General features: G+C 36.4%; 1 protein-coding gene and 1 long non-coding RNA gene across 2 annotated transcripts; both read left to right on the forward strand.

Moving 5' to 3' along the window:
• The first annotated feature begins 159 nt into the window (after positions 1 to 159).
• Positions 160 to 11,648, forward strand: LOC149155276 (malate dehydrogenase, mitochondrial-like). The gene is made up of 7 exons (XM_089444379.1): positions 160 to 429; positions 7,328 to 7,419; positions 7,510 to 7,618; positions 9,759 to 9,932; positions 10,769 to 10,937; positions 11,299 to 11,360; positions 11,517 to 11,648. The coding sequence occupies exons 1-7, from the start codon at positions 160 to 162 to the stop codon at positions 11,646 to 11,648; spliced, it is 1,008 nt and encodes a 335-aa protein (XP_089300505.1).
• An 867-nt stretch (positions 11,649 to 12,515) lies between these two features.
• LOC149155277 (uncharacterized) lies at positions 12,516 to 13,190 on the forward strand. Its single transcript, XR_016263401.1, has 2 exons — positions 12,516 to 12,651; positions 12,824 to 13,190. It is a non-coding gene; the product is annotated as an uncharacterized LOC149155277 (long non-coding RNA).
• The last annotated feature ends 658 nt before the right edge of the window (positions 13,191 to 13,848 follow it).

Here is a 13,848-nt window from a genome sequence, read left to right on the forward strand (position 1 = left end):
TTAAACCAAAGCCCTGCATAGTACCGTGAGGCTTTAAAATCCCTTTTAACAAAGTCGTATCCACACATCTCCATTGATTCGGCCTTTAAGCTCTGGAATCTCCCGCTTCTTCTTCATCTGCCTTCAGCTTGCATTCTTTTAGTGTTACCAGCGGCAAAAATGAGTTCTGCAATGCGACGATTGGTGGGATCTGCACTGAAGAATGCATCATCTTCTTCTTTCAAAACTAATGTTATGCCGAGAAGGTTTTATTCGAGTGGTGGAAGTCCGCCACGCAAGGTTGTTGTGTTGGGAGCTGCTGGGGGTATCGGGCAGCCATTGGCTCTTCTGATGAAACTCAATCCTCTGGTGTCAAAGTTGGCGCTCTATGATATCGCTGGCACTCCAGGTGTGGCTGCAGATGTCGACCACATCAACAGCCGTGCTGAGGTGGGTTCCTCTTTTCCTACCGCGTTTTTTTCGTTCTCTGTATGCTGGATCTGTTCTCTCTGCGAACGATAGAGATGTTTTGATTTTAGTTTCAAGGGATCTCCATTGGGATCGATCGTACGACGACCCACTTGGTAGGATCTACTTTTCGTTAGTGTTTTACCTGTTATTAGTTCTTTGATTTTACGTTTCTGATATTGTCCATGGTCAGATTCTTCATCATTTTGCATAACAGAGTCATCACCTGAAAGACAACCAACATGATAAAAAGTGAAATCGGGTGCTAGAGACAAGGATTTTGCTGGAACAAGACCTTCACCTCAAGCCAAACATGGTTAATCCCACACAAATCGACCATCATTGTGTAGTGAAGAAGAGACACCAACTCCATCTGGAAATGCAAGAACAATTGTATACCCCCATTTCCCTAGTTTGTGCAAAGCAAGAGAAAAATAAACATCTCATGAAATCAATAAAATGGTAGAGGGAAGATGATTATCAAGAGAAAATGAAAACATATACACTAAAATCGATTTATATGCTGCATCTTTCCTTCCATTGGGAAGGTCAATGAGGTTGACTCCAGTCTTTTGACAGCCTTCTCTCAGTCTTGGAGGAAAATTATTAAAATCTCCATAATGCCGAGAGCATAGTGACAACACCTATAACCATTGGATGCAACCCAAAAGCCATCCTAATATTACCTGCTACATCCTCTGGATGGACTTCCCCAGGAATAAGGCAATTTTCAATATCCCAATTTAGAAATATCCTCCGACTTTATTAACCAGTACTTATTCAGTGACCAGTAACACATGGGATAGTATTATTTGCAATTTTCTTAAGGAACTTCATCAAGCTTGAAAGACGAGCCATATCTATTTTGCAATATAACTTTTACGCATCTTGCACATTCAAAAATGCCATTGCCCGAAAGATGCATTTAAACAAGCTGACCCCAGACAATTTTGTCTCATGAACACATGCCCACTACTAGAACAATACTAATGTGGACCTATGCACTGAGAGGAAACCGAAACCATGTTGCGGAGACCTGAAACAGAAAATCCCCAAATATATCCTCAGAAGGTCAAAGTCCAGGTTTATTTGGAAATCAGGAAATTCTGTTCCTTTCAAATACGTTTATATAATCTGTTCAGAAAATGGGAAATATCATCTTTATGGGGTCACATGTCCTGTACATCCTGCATTAGTTAATAACAAGTCATGAAATAAAATTGATCAGTAATCAAACAAGTCATGTTTCTAGAATCACATCACAAGAGACTAAAAAACAAAATCATTATGTCAGCCTTCAACTTTCTCACAATATAAAAGCTCTCATTTCATCTTATATATTTGTAATAAGAATTCCTCAATACAATATATAAATTACATCTTCCAAAATGCAAACCATAACCTCTACTCTGCATATTTATATGTCGCTATAGATAAATTACAAACCTGTAATTCTCAATATCATTTAGAGCTTTGTTCCATAACTCTAGCATTTTCTTTTTAGAAACAGCTTCAAACTCTTGAGAAGCCAAGAACTTCAAAATGCTGTTGAGAATCAAGATGTCAATTACTTGTTTAGTTAACTCTTTAAAAAATGTATTTTGACAATGCTCTAAATAGTTTGAAATCATCTATCCTGAGACATTAAGATTTGATACTTACATCTAGACAAAGAATGGTGACTGCAACATCGGTGGATTTTTAATTTTAATAAACTTTAGAACCACCGTCAGCAACAACGAATTTCCTTTTAATGCCGCGTTCCTCCATCACAATTGCAACATCTATAAATTTTTGAATTAGTGCTTCAAGTTATTAAACACTAAATACATTGTAATCAAGATCTTCGGTGTATCTTTGTTAGTCCAGTGTTGAAAAATTTGGCAGCAGAATTGCACAGGAATGGCTTACCAAAATCCCATGCAGTTCTCGTTTGAATATTTCTAGGCTTGCTTCTGCTGCATATTCATCAACATTCAAATCTCCTTGGAGGATCATCTCTCCATCCCCATCTTCGTCATCTTGTTCACTTCAACTTCCATCATCTGAACCTCCATCTCAATGTGAAGCCATTTTCACTTCTATGCCATATGCATCAAAGTCATCACATAGGTCATTACAAGCACCTAAATCTGTGAATTCTTGGACTCCTTTAAACTTTTCCCTTCTCTAACTTTCCAGTATGTTCTTTCTTCCTAAGCACATCTCTTGAATCATTGGTAGAAGAGTTCATTTTTATATTACCTTGTATGGACTTGTTTGATAACTCTCTTAAAGACACAAACTTATTGTTTCCTTTTCTTTCAATGATGTGGTGAAGACATCATGCATCTTTTCTATCAAATTAACTAGATTATAAGAACCATACTCCAATAAATATAGAGGTCTGCCAAAGACCTTTTAATATTCAGATGGAACATGTACAAGAAGCATACTTCCTCTATATATATTGAGAATGTGGACAAGTTGTCTTTTTAAACCTTGAATATCGCTAGGTTGCACCCAAAAATATGAAGTTTGTCCTGCATTTGTTTCATTAGAAGGCATTCCATGTTGACCAGAATCTCTGACAGATAATGTCTGCATAGGCTTATCAAGTGCAGACAATATGACACTAGTTGTTTGAATCCTTTGCAATGAGGAAGATTTACCTACATGAGTGGGTAGAGTCCTTGAAATAGGAGCTGGATATTGTGTTGACCATGAATGCACTATAACATTATTATCATTTCTTATGAAAGAATTTGGGTTATATTCTCCAACCACATGAGAAGTTTTTGTCAAATCCATCGAAACATGCTTTGGATTTTTACAATAAATTTGGTTTGGAGTATTTCCAATGTTGTATCCATTCTTGAAGCTCCCTCTATAGACAATAGCTTCTTCATCATTTTGCATATCAGAGTCATCACCTGAAAGTTGGGAAGATGGTATTTTTGAATATGCAATTCACATTCCTACAACGAACTCTTAAGCGTGTCTTCATGAAAATGGCACGTAGCACGGTCAAAGAGCAGCTTTGGTCTTGGGTTGGGTTTGATTCCTAGCTTGTAAAATTTTCCAGATGTTGTAGTTCGAACTTCGAAGATGAAAGTACAAAACATTGGTAGACAAACTGCTTAAGAGTCATTAAGCATGTAAAGGGTTAACGGCTGAGTATTATATTTTGTGTGAAACAAGAAAACAGGAAATTAACCGTTTCCCTGAGAAAATGCTTCAGGGACTGCTTGCCAACCTACTTTCTCTATCCAGGACTCTGGCTTCTTTTTTGGTGACTTGTGTACAAAATGCGTTTGATTGCTGCGACTGCCAACTTGACACCACGTACAGCTCTAGAAGAAGATCAGTGAGAGCTTAAGAACATGTGTTTCTTCCGGTTAAAATCCAGAGTAGTGTGGATTATGTATGCTTTTGTATATTTTCAACTGTTGGTAATACTCGTCCTGGTTCCTCTTTCTTCTCCTTCATACCAAGTTAATTTTGTTTGCCTGAGCTTGGTTATGGTATTGTGTTTAATGATGGTGTGATTCCTGGCTGATTTTACATGCCTGAATTCCATGTGTTAGACCTATGAACCAAAGGAATCCTACTGAAGTAGTTAAAACCTCTTTGATTTGAAAAGAAAATACCCATTAAGCTAAGTAGGTTCCTGAATCCCTTGATAGTTCCAAGAACAAAATGGAGGTGTATTCTACAACCTGAGTTGTGTCCACTGCCCCACGCCCCCTGCTCCCACCAAGCATGTATTGAATCAAATCCATGCATTTGGTACATTTATGATTTAATATGGATACTGGACTCAGTGTGCAGCTTCAGAAATCCAAAATACATATTTCCAGTTTAGCTTCAGAAATCCCAAATGCATATTTCCAGTTTATCCAAATAACATAGTGTTTTGGCTTTTGTCAATTTTACTCGAAATCCAATGAGCTGAGCTTTACAGCCTCTAAGAAAGAGGGAAATAGTCATAGACACAATACAGCTAGAAAGGTTCAGGCTGTCTATGTAAGAGGGAAATAGACACAATACAGCTAGAACTGTAAGAGATGGCTTCTTATTTAAATGCTTTGAGTAAGCATCCCTGACTATGTACGGGAGATCGTCTTTAGACCAAGTGTTGACCCTGGCTGTCGAAAAAGAGTCTCCATCGTAGGCTTTGAAGCTCCATGGCTACTAGCTTGTGCAACATGTTATTGTTGCTACGGGGTAGTGTAAACTATGTAATGTCTTAAGAGCAGAAACGATTCATCATGCAAAAGGGATTAATAAAGTTTAGTAAAGCAAGAACTTTTTTGAACTTTATGGTTTTATGCCATGGTCCTTTTATTGAAAGAGTGGTTGTCAATGATCAAGTTTGGTGTCTTGAGTCCCTTCTTTAATATTATTTTATAAAAGTTGGCCCTTTTCCTCTGCCTTCAAATTGCAAGGAAGATGGTATTTTTGAATATGCAATTCACATTCCTACAACTAACTATTAAGCGTGTCTTCATGAAAATGGCGCGTAGCACGGTCAAAGAGCAGCTTTGGTCTTGGGTTGGGTTTGATTCCTAGCTTGTAAAATTTTCCAGATGTTGTAGTTCGAACTTCGAAGATGAAAGTACAAAACATTGGTAGACAAACTGGTTAAGAGTCATTAAGCATGTAAAGGGTTAACGGTTGAGTATTACATTTTGTGTGAAACAAGAAAACAGGAAATTAACCGTTTCCCTGAGAAAATGCTTCAGGGACTGCTTGCCAACCTACTTTCTCTATCTGGGACTCTGGCTTCTTTTTTGGTGACTTGTGTACAAAATGCGGTTGATTGCTGCGACTGCCAACTTGACACCACGTACAGCTCTAGAAGAAGATCAGTGAGAACTTAAGAACATGCGTTTCTTCCTGTTAAAATACAGAGTAGTGTGGATTATGTATGCTTTTGTATATTTTAGTAGTACAATGGCTGCCTGAAGGATCCAATGGCTACTTAAAGGTAGGTCCCTTGTCATACAAACAAAAAGATCTTATACATGAATTTGATGTCTCGGTTGGCTGTGACCTTAAAAGTTTGATTATTAATATATATCCCTAAGAGACTGGCACCCCTCTCAAAAGTTTGTAGATCTCTCAAAGGTCTGCAAGTTTGTTCATGGATGCAACTACCTTTGATACAGTTGCAGATTCTTTTATGGATCCTCTTAATGAGCCCAAAGGGGTCTAATCACTTGTCCAAATCTTGTAGTCAAGGAATGCAGACAGAAGGTGTGCCTTTCCCATCATGTTGCTTACAACTGTTGCCTGAAAATGCCAAAACACAATGCCAATGCCCTGCATGCTAGATAAAGTTAATAACAGTCTGAAGAAAGGTACAGATATAGATGACAAGACCTCCTTCTAGGGAATCAAAATGGAAAATGACGCTTAAATATCCAATCAACGAATTAAAATTTCACCACTAAAGTTCAACCCAGATTAAATTGCTTGCTAGGAAATGTTGATCTAGAAATCATCAACAAGAATTCAGATGGGAGAAGAGAACAGTTGAAATCCAAGATTGCTTTGAATGCACTCTGTCAATTGCTAAAACAAGAACAATGCTTTTCTTTAGATTGTGGGTTGTTCAAGAGAGGAGAACTATAATATTTATTTCTGCAGATTCGGTCCTCTTAAGGCATTTAAAACAGAAAACATTTAAAGATAGTTTTACATTTTAAGGATAAAATATCTGGAACCTTTCATCATGACACCTGTAATGTCATTTAACAGGCATTGAGCTTTGCAATTTTGATCCTCAGGTTACACCGCAGTAGAGCATAATTTCCAGGGTCATATGCTAAAATTATAAATTGGATCCCGGGTTTCTGCTGATAACTGTACAAGTATGTATATGTCATTTTCAGATAGAAATGGTTTCCCCTATGAAATCATCTCCAAATCAGCTACAACAGCAGGGAAGGTTTACTTAACATCTCAACTGCAAGCTCTCTCCACGAGAGCAACGACTGACAAATGATGCAAGGTAAGCTTCTGAAGATGTAATCTAAGGTTAGATTTTTCGATTTTCTTTTGGATTAAATTTAATATGGTTCATTTGTTTTAAAATGGGTCCCACGATGTCACTTTGCTGAAGCACCACTTTTCTTCCCTTAAAAGCAAAGATTAGCAGGTTCATTGCTCCCTGTACACTGACAAGGAGCAATGCATCGCCCTTGTCCTTACTGCAAGGAGCAATGATTGCCTAATGCCCTTCAGCAGCAATGACCTGGTCAAGCTTTTAGATTTGTTCATTTTTTAGGGGATCACTTTGAAGAGGTTTGAATTTTCAATTACCTCATCTAATCGCTTGGGAACTCGTACTAAACTTTGAATTCACTAGGACAAAGGGTCTGGAATCATCCTCCTCTCCTCTCCTCACCAAGTCTATATAATGAAGTCACTCCTAAGGGACAGAAAGAAAGCTCTCTCTAAGATTTTTCAGCAGCATGTAATTATCTCTCTCTGGAGTGGCTTCATTATATAGACTTGGTGAGGAGAGGAGAGGATGAATCTAGACCCTTAGGTCTTGCCATTGCCAGCCCACAGCGCTTTCCAACCTTGTTCTTTCATCACTGCTTTTTCTCATAGTAATGATAAAATTCAACTATTTTGATTCATTGTAATGTATGGTTCAAAATGCTGGTATGAAAAATATATGACAAAATACACATAAACATTGAATACACGTAAAAATTGTTACAGATGTATAGTAAAGGACTGGAATTTCCCTTTAGATTCAATTTATTGTTTTTATTCAATAATTATTTACTGGAGAGCCGCTTATGAACCACCTGTGGACTTTAATATAGTTTCTTTCTTTCATTCTTAATATTGGGTTTCCTAAGATTGAGATTGTTCTATTTAACAGATGTTTGTGGATGAAGTGCTGGAGCTTGTAGAGCTTGATAGCTTGAGAGACACATTGGTGGGTCTTCCTGGTGTGACTGGTCTATCAACTGAGTAATGGAAGAGACTAACCATTGCTGTAGAACTTGTTGCAAATCCTTCAATCATATTCATGGATGAGCCGACATCTGGTCTGGATGACAGAGCTGCAACTATCGCGATGCATACAGTTAGGAATAGAATGGACACAGGCCGAATTGTAGTCTGTACTATCCATCAGCCAAGTATAGATATTTTTGAAGGATTTGATGAGGTAAGATACATCTCTAACTCCTTACAGGTTGTTAATATAGCCAAATCTGAAATTGTGATCAGACACCCACAAAAAAAATATGAAAGCATGCATGAGACCACATGTCATGGAAGGAAAAATATTTTTCACTAGAAATCCAAACCACTGACAATAATCATAGGGTGCCAATTGGTAGTGATGTATCTAGAGTTCGGAGAGCTATATTTAAATTTCAAATCCAAGGCCATGGAGTAAAATATTTAATATCAAAGGTCTTCAGCAAAATGGCTAGTTTTGAAAAGGTTATAAGAAGGATTGTAGGAAGAAGTAGATGGTTCTGTAAATTTCTAGAAAGGAAGATCTTTTAGAAGCCCACCAATATCAATATTTAAAACAATTTTCACTGCCCACTCTGAAGGGCAATGCATTTGGACACCTAGGTAAAACCTGATAATCATGTGTGTAAAGCAATGCTTATTGAACAAAACCTTGCAAATATTTAATGATGCTTACTTTCCCAAACAATCCCAACTATAATAGCATTCTTTCTTTTTTTGCAGCTGCTGTTGATGAAACAAGGTGGTCAAATTATATATGGCGGTCCACTAGGTTGCCATTCAATCCATGTCATAGAGTACTTCCAGGTATATGATTAATGTTTGCTAATGCAGCATATGTTATTAAGGCATCTTACAATTTATTCAAGTCTCATTGAATCTAGCAACTTGAAATGTCCTGGACAGGCTATTGAAGGTGTGGCAAATGTCTTTCTGTTAACATAGTGGGTTTTGCCCTCATTGTAGATGCTACAAACATAGAATCTCTATTCCACCAATTTCATGCAGGATTTGCACCAGATCTTGTCTGTTGAATCTCAATATGGTAGTTAACTCCGATGGTGAGATAATGTCGCAACATACTTCTAAGAGGGCACTGAAAGTGCTATGATTTAACTACTTGACTACAATCTGCCTGACATTTATGGCTAGATTGAAATTTGGGTTTGCTTATTATTATTATTAGCAGTAGTAGTATTTGCTATTGATAGGAGAAGGTTGAAATTGAGGTTGGGCTCACACTATTATTGTTTTTGTTTGGTCAAGGCCTTTTGACTGGCGTGGGTGAAACACCTTAATTGCATCTATTCATCAAAGTCACGCATGACTTGCAGATGGGCTCATCTGTGCAAAGCTCAATAGCACAGGGGTCATCATTAACAACACCTTTGCATTATCATTGAACTGGTGTTTATCACGTTAACCCGACTTCATATTTTGGAATGACATGGGCAGCCACATTATCATGGGAATATGCCTCCTGGGTTTTGAACCTGGGTCATCCTCATGACAAGCACCCTACAACTTGCCACTCAACCACAGCCCAATGGACGAGGTAGTTCATATTTTTTTGATGAAAAGTGCATCTATATTTTTAGCAGAATCCACGGCTGGATCATATGCCTCTGCTTAATAGGACTTTTTGATCTGATGGATCTAAGTCATACTTGGCCTAATGACTACTTAGAAGTTAGAATAGTCTCATTGCATTGTCAATTTGTTATTTTGTGAGGATTGAATTGATGACCCTCTGCATATTGGATTTGCCTCTATATCCAACCTTTTTTGGGGTCGTTTAGATTTGCCTCTTTATCCATGAGTAGATTAAATCAAAATAGTCTTCGCAGCGTAAATTAAACTAAGGTTGAATAAACTCCCTAAAGTGGCTTGTGAGATGCTAATTATTTATCACAGCATCACTTTTATACCTGGATTGGATAAGACTATACCCTGATTGAAATGTCTTATACCTGGATTGGACAAGATTATACCCTGATTGAAACGTGGGTTAGTATAGGTCTTCAATCTCCTACGAGCATAATCATTGCTTTTGGTGCTCTATCTCCTCAGTAAAAGCCAAAAGGTGGATTTTACTATAGAATACAAATAATCCTATTCTTGTTCACTATGAGGAGGACATACCATTGCTTGGGTCATGGAACAAGGATAACAAGTTTTACTTCTTTTGGAACTTTGCGATAATAATTTCTTTTCTTATTTTTTGGTCTACATATTTATCATTTAATTTGGTACTGCCATATTGATTTTATCATGCTTGTGTCACGACCTTGTCAGTAATTCACAGCAGTGTGACCTGGGTGCAGGTTGCAGGATATATGGGAGAGGAACAACTTGGCACGGCATTGGAGAATACAGATGTTGTGATCATTCCTGCTGGTGTGCCTCGAAAACTTGGCATGACCCGTGATGATCTTTTCAACATCAATGCAGGGATTGTTAAATCTCTTTGCTCTGCAATTGCAAAATACTGCCCAGAGGTAAGTTGTCATGATTTATGATCTTCTTTGAAGTTTTTGTTTTCATGCGATTTTCTTATTGACTATTTCATAGGAATAAGCATGACATTCATTGTAAGTTGCTTTGTCGAAGGCTTTGTATGTTTGAGATATATAGAGATGGCAATATATACAAATACATATTTGCAGGAATCTTTAAGCAAGTTGTTGATCTAGATTTACATATTGTTCTTGTATATAATCAATTCTACTGGAGAGGTTAACGAAGCTTTAAGACTTCTTTGAGTCAAACGAATAGGTGATTGACTCATTATTGACTCTTTATTTAGACAAATTGCAGCTAACTTTTGCCCATAAGAAGGAAATACTAATTGAAATGAACTTAAGAGTAATTAGCTGTGTAGTCCAATGCAAGTTTGCAGCCACTGTTAAAGCCCTGTTATTCTTGTTTCTCCTCTTGTAGTTAGTAACTTAGATTTTGGACTTTTGAGAAAATTGGCATATGAATATCAATATAAGAAATATCCTTGGTCTTCTATTTAACTGTGCACAAATCCACTGATCACGAGGTATCCTCTATAACATTATATATTACATACAATCAGTATGTACTACCATTAGTGTGGCAAGTTAATAGATAAAGAAGTATGTTTCACAATTATTTGTTTTGTTCATGTACTGGTGTGTGTGTACAGTATGTATAGTATATTGTTACATATTATATAGATAGAGATATGGAGAGGGGGGAGAGTGTACTGGATAATGTTTTCCTTCTATCAGGAATGGTATATTTGGATTCAAGAAATCATCTAGAATTGGTTTTTATGGCATTGCTGAGGACTTGATATCCATGGAAGGAAATTGTAAATATGATCAGCAATCCTGTAAATTCTACTGTACCAATAGTTGCTGAGGTTTTTAAGAAGGCAGGGACCTATAATGAAAAGAAACTCTTTGGTGTTACTACTCTTGATGTTGTCCGTGCAAAGACGTTCTATGCTTCAAAAGCAGGGGTTCCTGTTGAAGGTATTTAAAATTATGGCTTGTTATGCTTAGCTACTCTCAAATATTTAGTATTCTGTAAAATATTTTTATTTTTTATAATTTAATCATGAAATATGCATCCTGGGCAAACATGCCAGGCACTTCTCCTCATTTCAAGGATGGTATCATAGGGCTCAAGGCCATCAGAAATATAGTCCGCTCAAGATGTCACTTGAGGGAATTGAACCCGGGTGGGAAGGATAACAGTCTTTGCACACAACCATCTGGGCTAGACCCAATACATGATATGCTGCAGGATCTTACCAACATCATGTTTTTTTTAACATTAGATACAATTCTCAGTTTTATGTTTGTTGTTGATGTCATCCTATGCTGTCTGCAGAAGTTGATGTTCATGTTGTACGTGGACATGCGGGTGTTACAATTCTTCCACTTTTTTCACATGTATATGAATTTGTTGGATCCTCATCTTGAGTTTGTTCTTTACTCTTGGATATTAGAAGATTAATTTATCAAAGATAAAATGAGATCATAATTACCTACCCTTCAATACAGTTAAAAAGGGAACATACACTTTTTTGTTTTGATAAATTTTTTTAGGCAACACCAAAGCCAAACTCTGTATTATCTGAGGAGGACATTAAAGCCTTGACAAAGCGCACACAGGATGGAGGAACTAAAGTTGCTGAAGCAAAAGCAGGGAAAGGTTCAACCACACTGTCTATGGCGTAATTTTATGTTTTGGTCCTCTATAGTGGCTAATATGCATTCATATCTTTTGAATGTTTTTTTATTCTTATGTGACTGTCTAGAGTGCTGAATTTTTCATCTTGATGCAGTAGTTGGAGTCAGATAATCTTATCATGGTGTGTGCTTCATTATTTCATGCTTGGCATGCAACATTATTTCATGCTTGATAAGTACCTAATCTGAGATTCACTGTCAGTGAGAATATGGCATGAAGGAGCTTCTTTCTCTTTATCTGAATCTTGTACTTCATACATTTGCATGTCTCAAATCTTTTGCCTTAAGCTTAGGTACTTATCCTACATGAAATCATGTAGCATGCATGTCTCAAATCTTTTCCCTTAGGCTTTCTCATTTGTGTGAAACTCAGCGGGTTCTTTTAACCTGTGAGGTTTGACCGATGGATTGTTGCCTTTCATTTACCTTAGTTTGATTGAAATGTTCAGAGTTAATCTAGATTCTGCATGCAAAGATCCTTCCCTAAGAAAAGCCATGAGTCTCTTCAAGGATGTTATTCCTTCTTAAACATAAGATATGTCAAATGGATCCCGCAAAAGTTGTGTGCTTGATGATGGGTAAATCTGGGTATGAGATTTACAAATTTGCACTTACATGTATGCCTGTGGTTGCAATTCACAGATAGGTGCATAACATCCATTCATTACCTCATCTTGAGCATTTGAGCATGGTTCATGCAAAAAACATTGCTAGTCAGTTAAATCCATTAGTTGAAAACTTGGAAGTGAAGAGTAGTGTTGTAGTCTTCTCTATGTTGATGAATGCTTTTTGAGACTTCAAAATGTTTAGACATGCAATTCCTTTTTCATCTTGCTCCTATGTTCTCAAATTTTTTTTTTCTACTGTTTTTTAAGGCCAAATATAAACCATGGGATATATATTTTTACCCTGAAGACCTCCAAATCATTTGGAAAAGGAGGTGCTGCAGCAAAAGAGATGGGTTGAATTTGTTGTTTGGATGGACTCTATGGTATGTAATCTTAGTTGGATTTCCAATATACTTTTAAACCATATTTTCATTTTATTTTTTAGTACTATTAGATATTATATCTTACCTCATTTTATGGTTAACATTGTATAACAAAAACATGCGTTGTGTTATGTAATTAATACTAACATGTAATATTGATTTTTTTTGTCAGAATGCTATAGGTAATGATTGCCAAGACGATGATCCAAATTATGTTCAACATATATCAGGAGATGATGAGGATGAGGATGAGGATGATGGTGGTGAAGGAGGAGATGATGATGATAGTTGCGGTGTTGGTGATGATGTGGATCAGAGTAATGAGGATGGTCAAGATGATCATGAGGATGATCTTGGTGGTGGTAGCTAGGCATGCACATGCATTGTTTTTTATGAAGAAATTATTGTGTAGAATGACATTGTTATGTTTAGATGGGTGTTGTGAATTTACCCTATATCAATGAGACATTTTGATTTTGTAATCATACGATGAGTTTGATTTATGTATGTTGTTAATTTATCGTAACGATATTCATGAAATATTTTGATTTGTTAATCATATTTGAATTTTAGTTGTTTTGATTAAAAATAATACTGATTTTATTAGTATTATGTTGCTATTTTATACATGTTTTGAAAATTGTTAATGGCACATTGTTATTTTTTTGGATGGATGTTGTCAATTTCTCTTAAATTTCTTTACAAATAATTTTGAATTGTGATATCTGCCTTAATGATATTTAGAAACTATCATATATTTCACTATGAATCTATAAAGGGGGTCATATATGTAAAGAAAAATATACTCTATATAAGAAGTCAAATGCGGATGTAACCATGGATGCAAAATTGAAAGTAAAATTGGATGTTAAACTAGGAATTAATACAAAATGCAAACAATTGACATACAAAGTGTTTTAAATTAGAAGTGAAAAATTGTGCAATAGTTGACACAAAGAAGGGAACAAAACATGGCATACAAAAGGATATCAAATTGGGCAAAAACAAGGACACATAAATGGGCACCAAATTAGATGCAAAAAAAGACAACAACTAGATGTAAAATAAGATGCAAAGTTGAGCGTTAAAAAGAAACAAAAAACGTTACAAATTAATATGCCAAATGATGATGCAAATAATGGTGTAAATTTGGGATGCAAACGTGGGTGCAAAAAAGGAAAAAAAAAAGATGTAAGA

Source organism: Pinus tabuliformis, chromosome 9 (genome assembly GCF_031772625.1).
Source record: "Pinus tabuliformis cultivar Carrire ecotype Pingquan chromosome 9, CPIR1, whole genome shotgun sequence".
Classification (NCBI taxonomy): Eukaryota; Viridiplantae; Streptophyta; class Pinopsida; order Pinales; family Pinaceae; genus Pinus; species Pinus tabuliformis.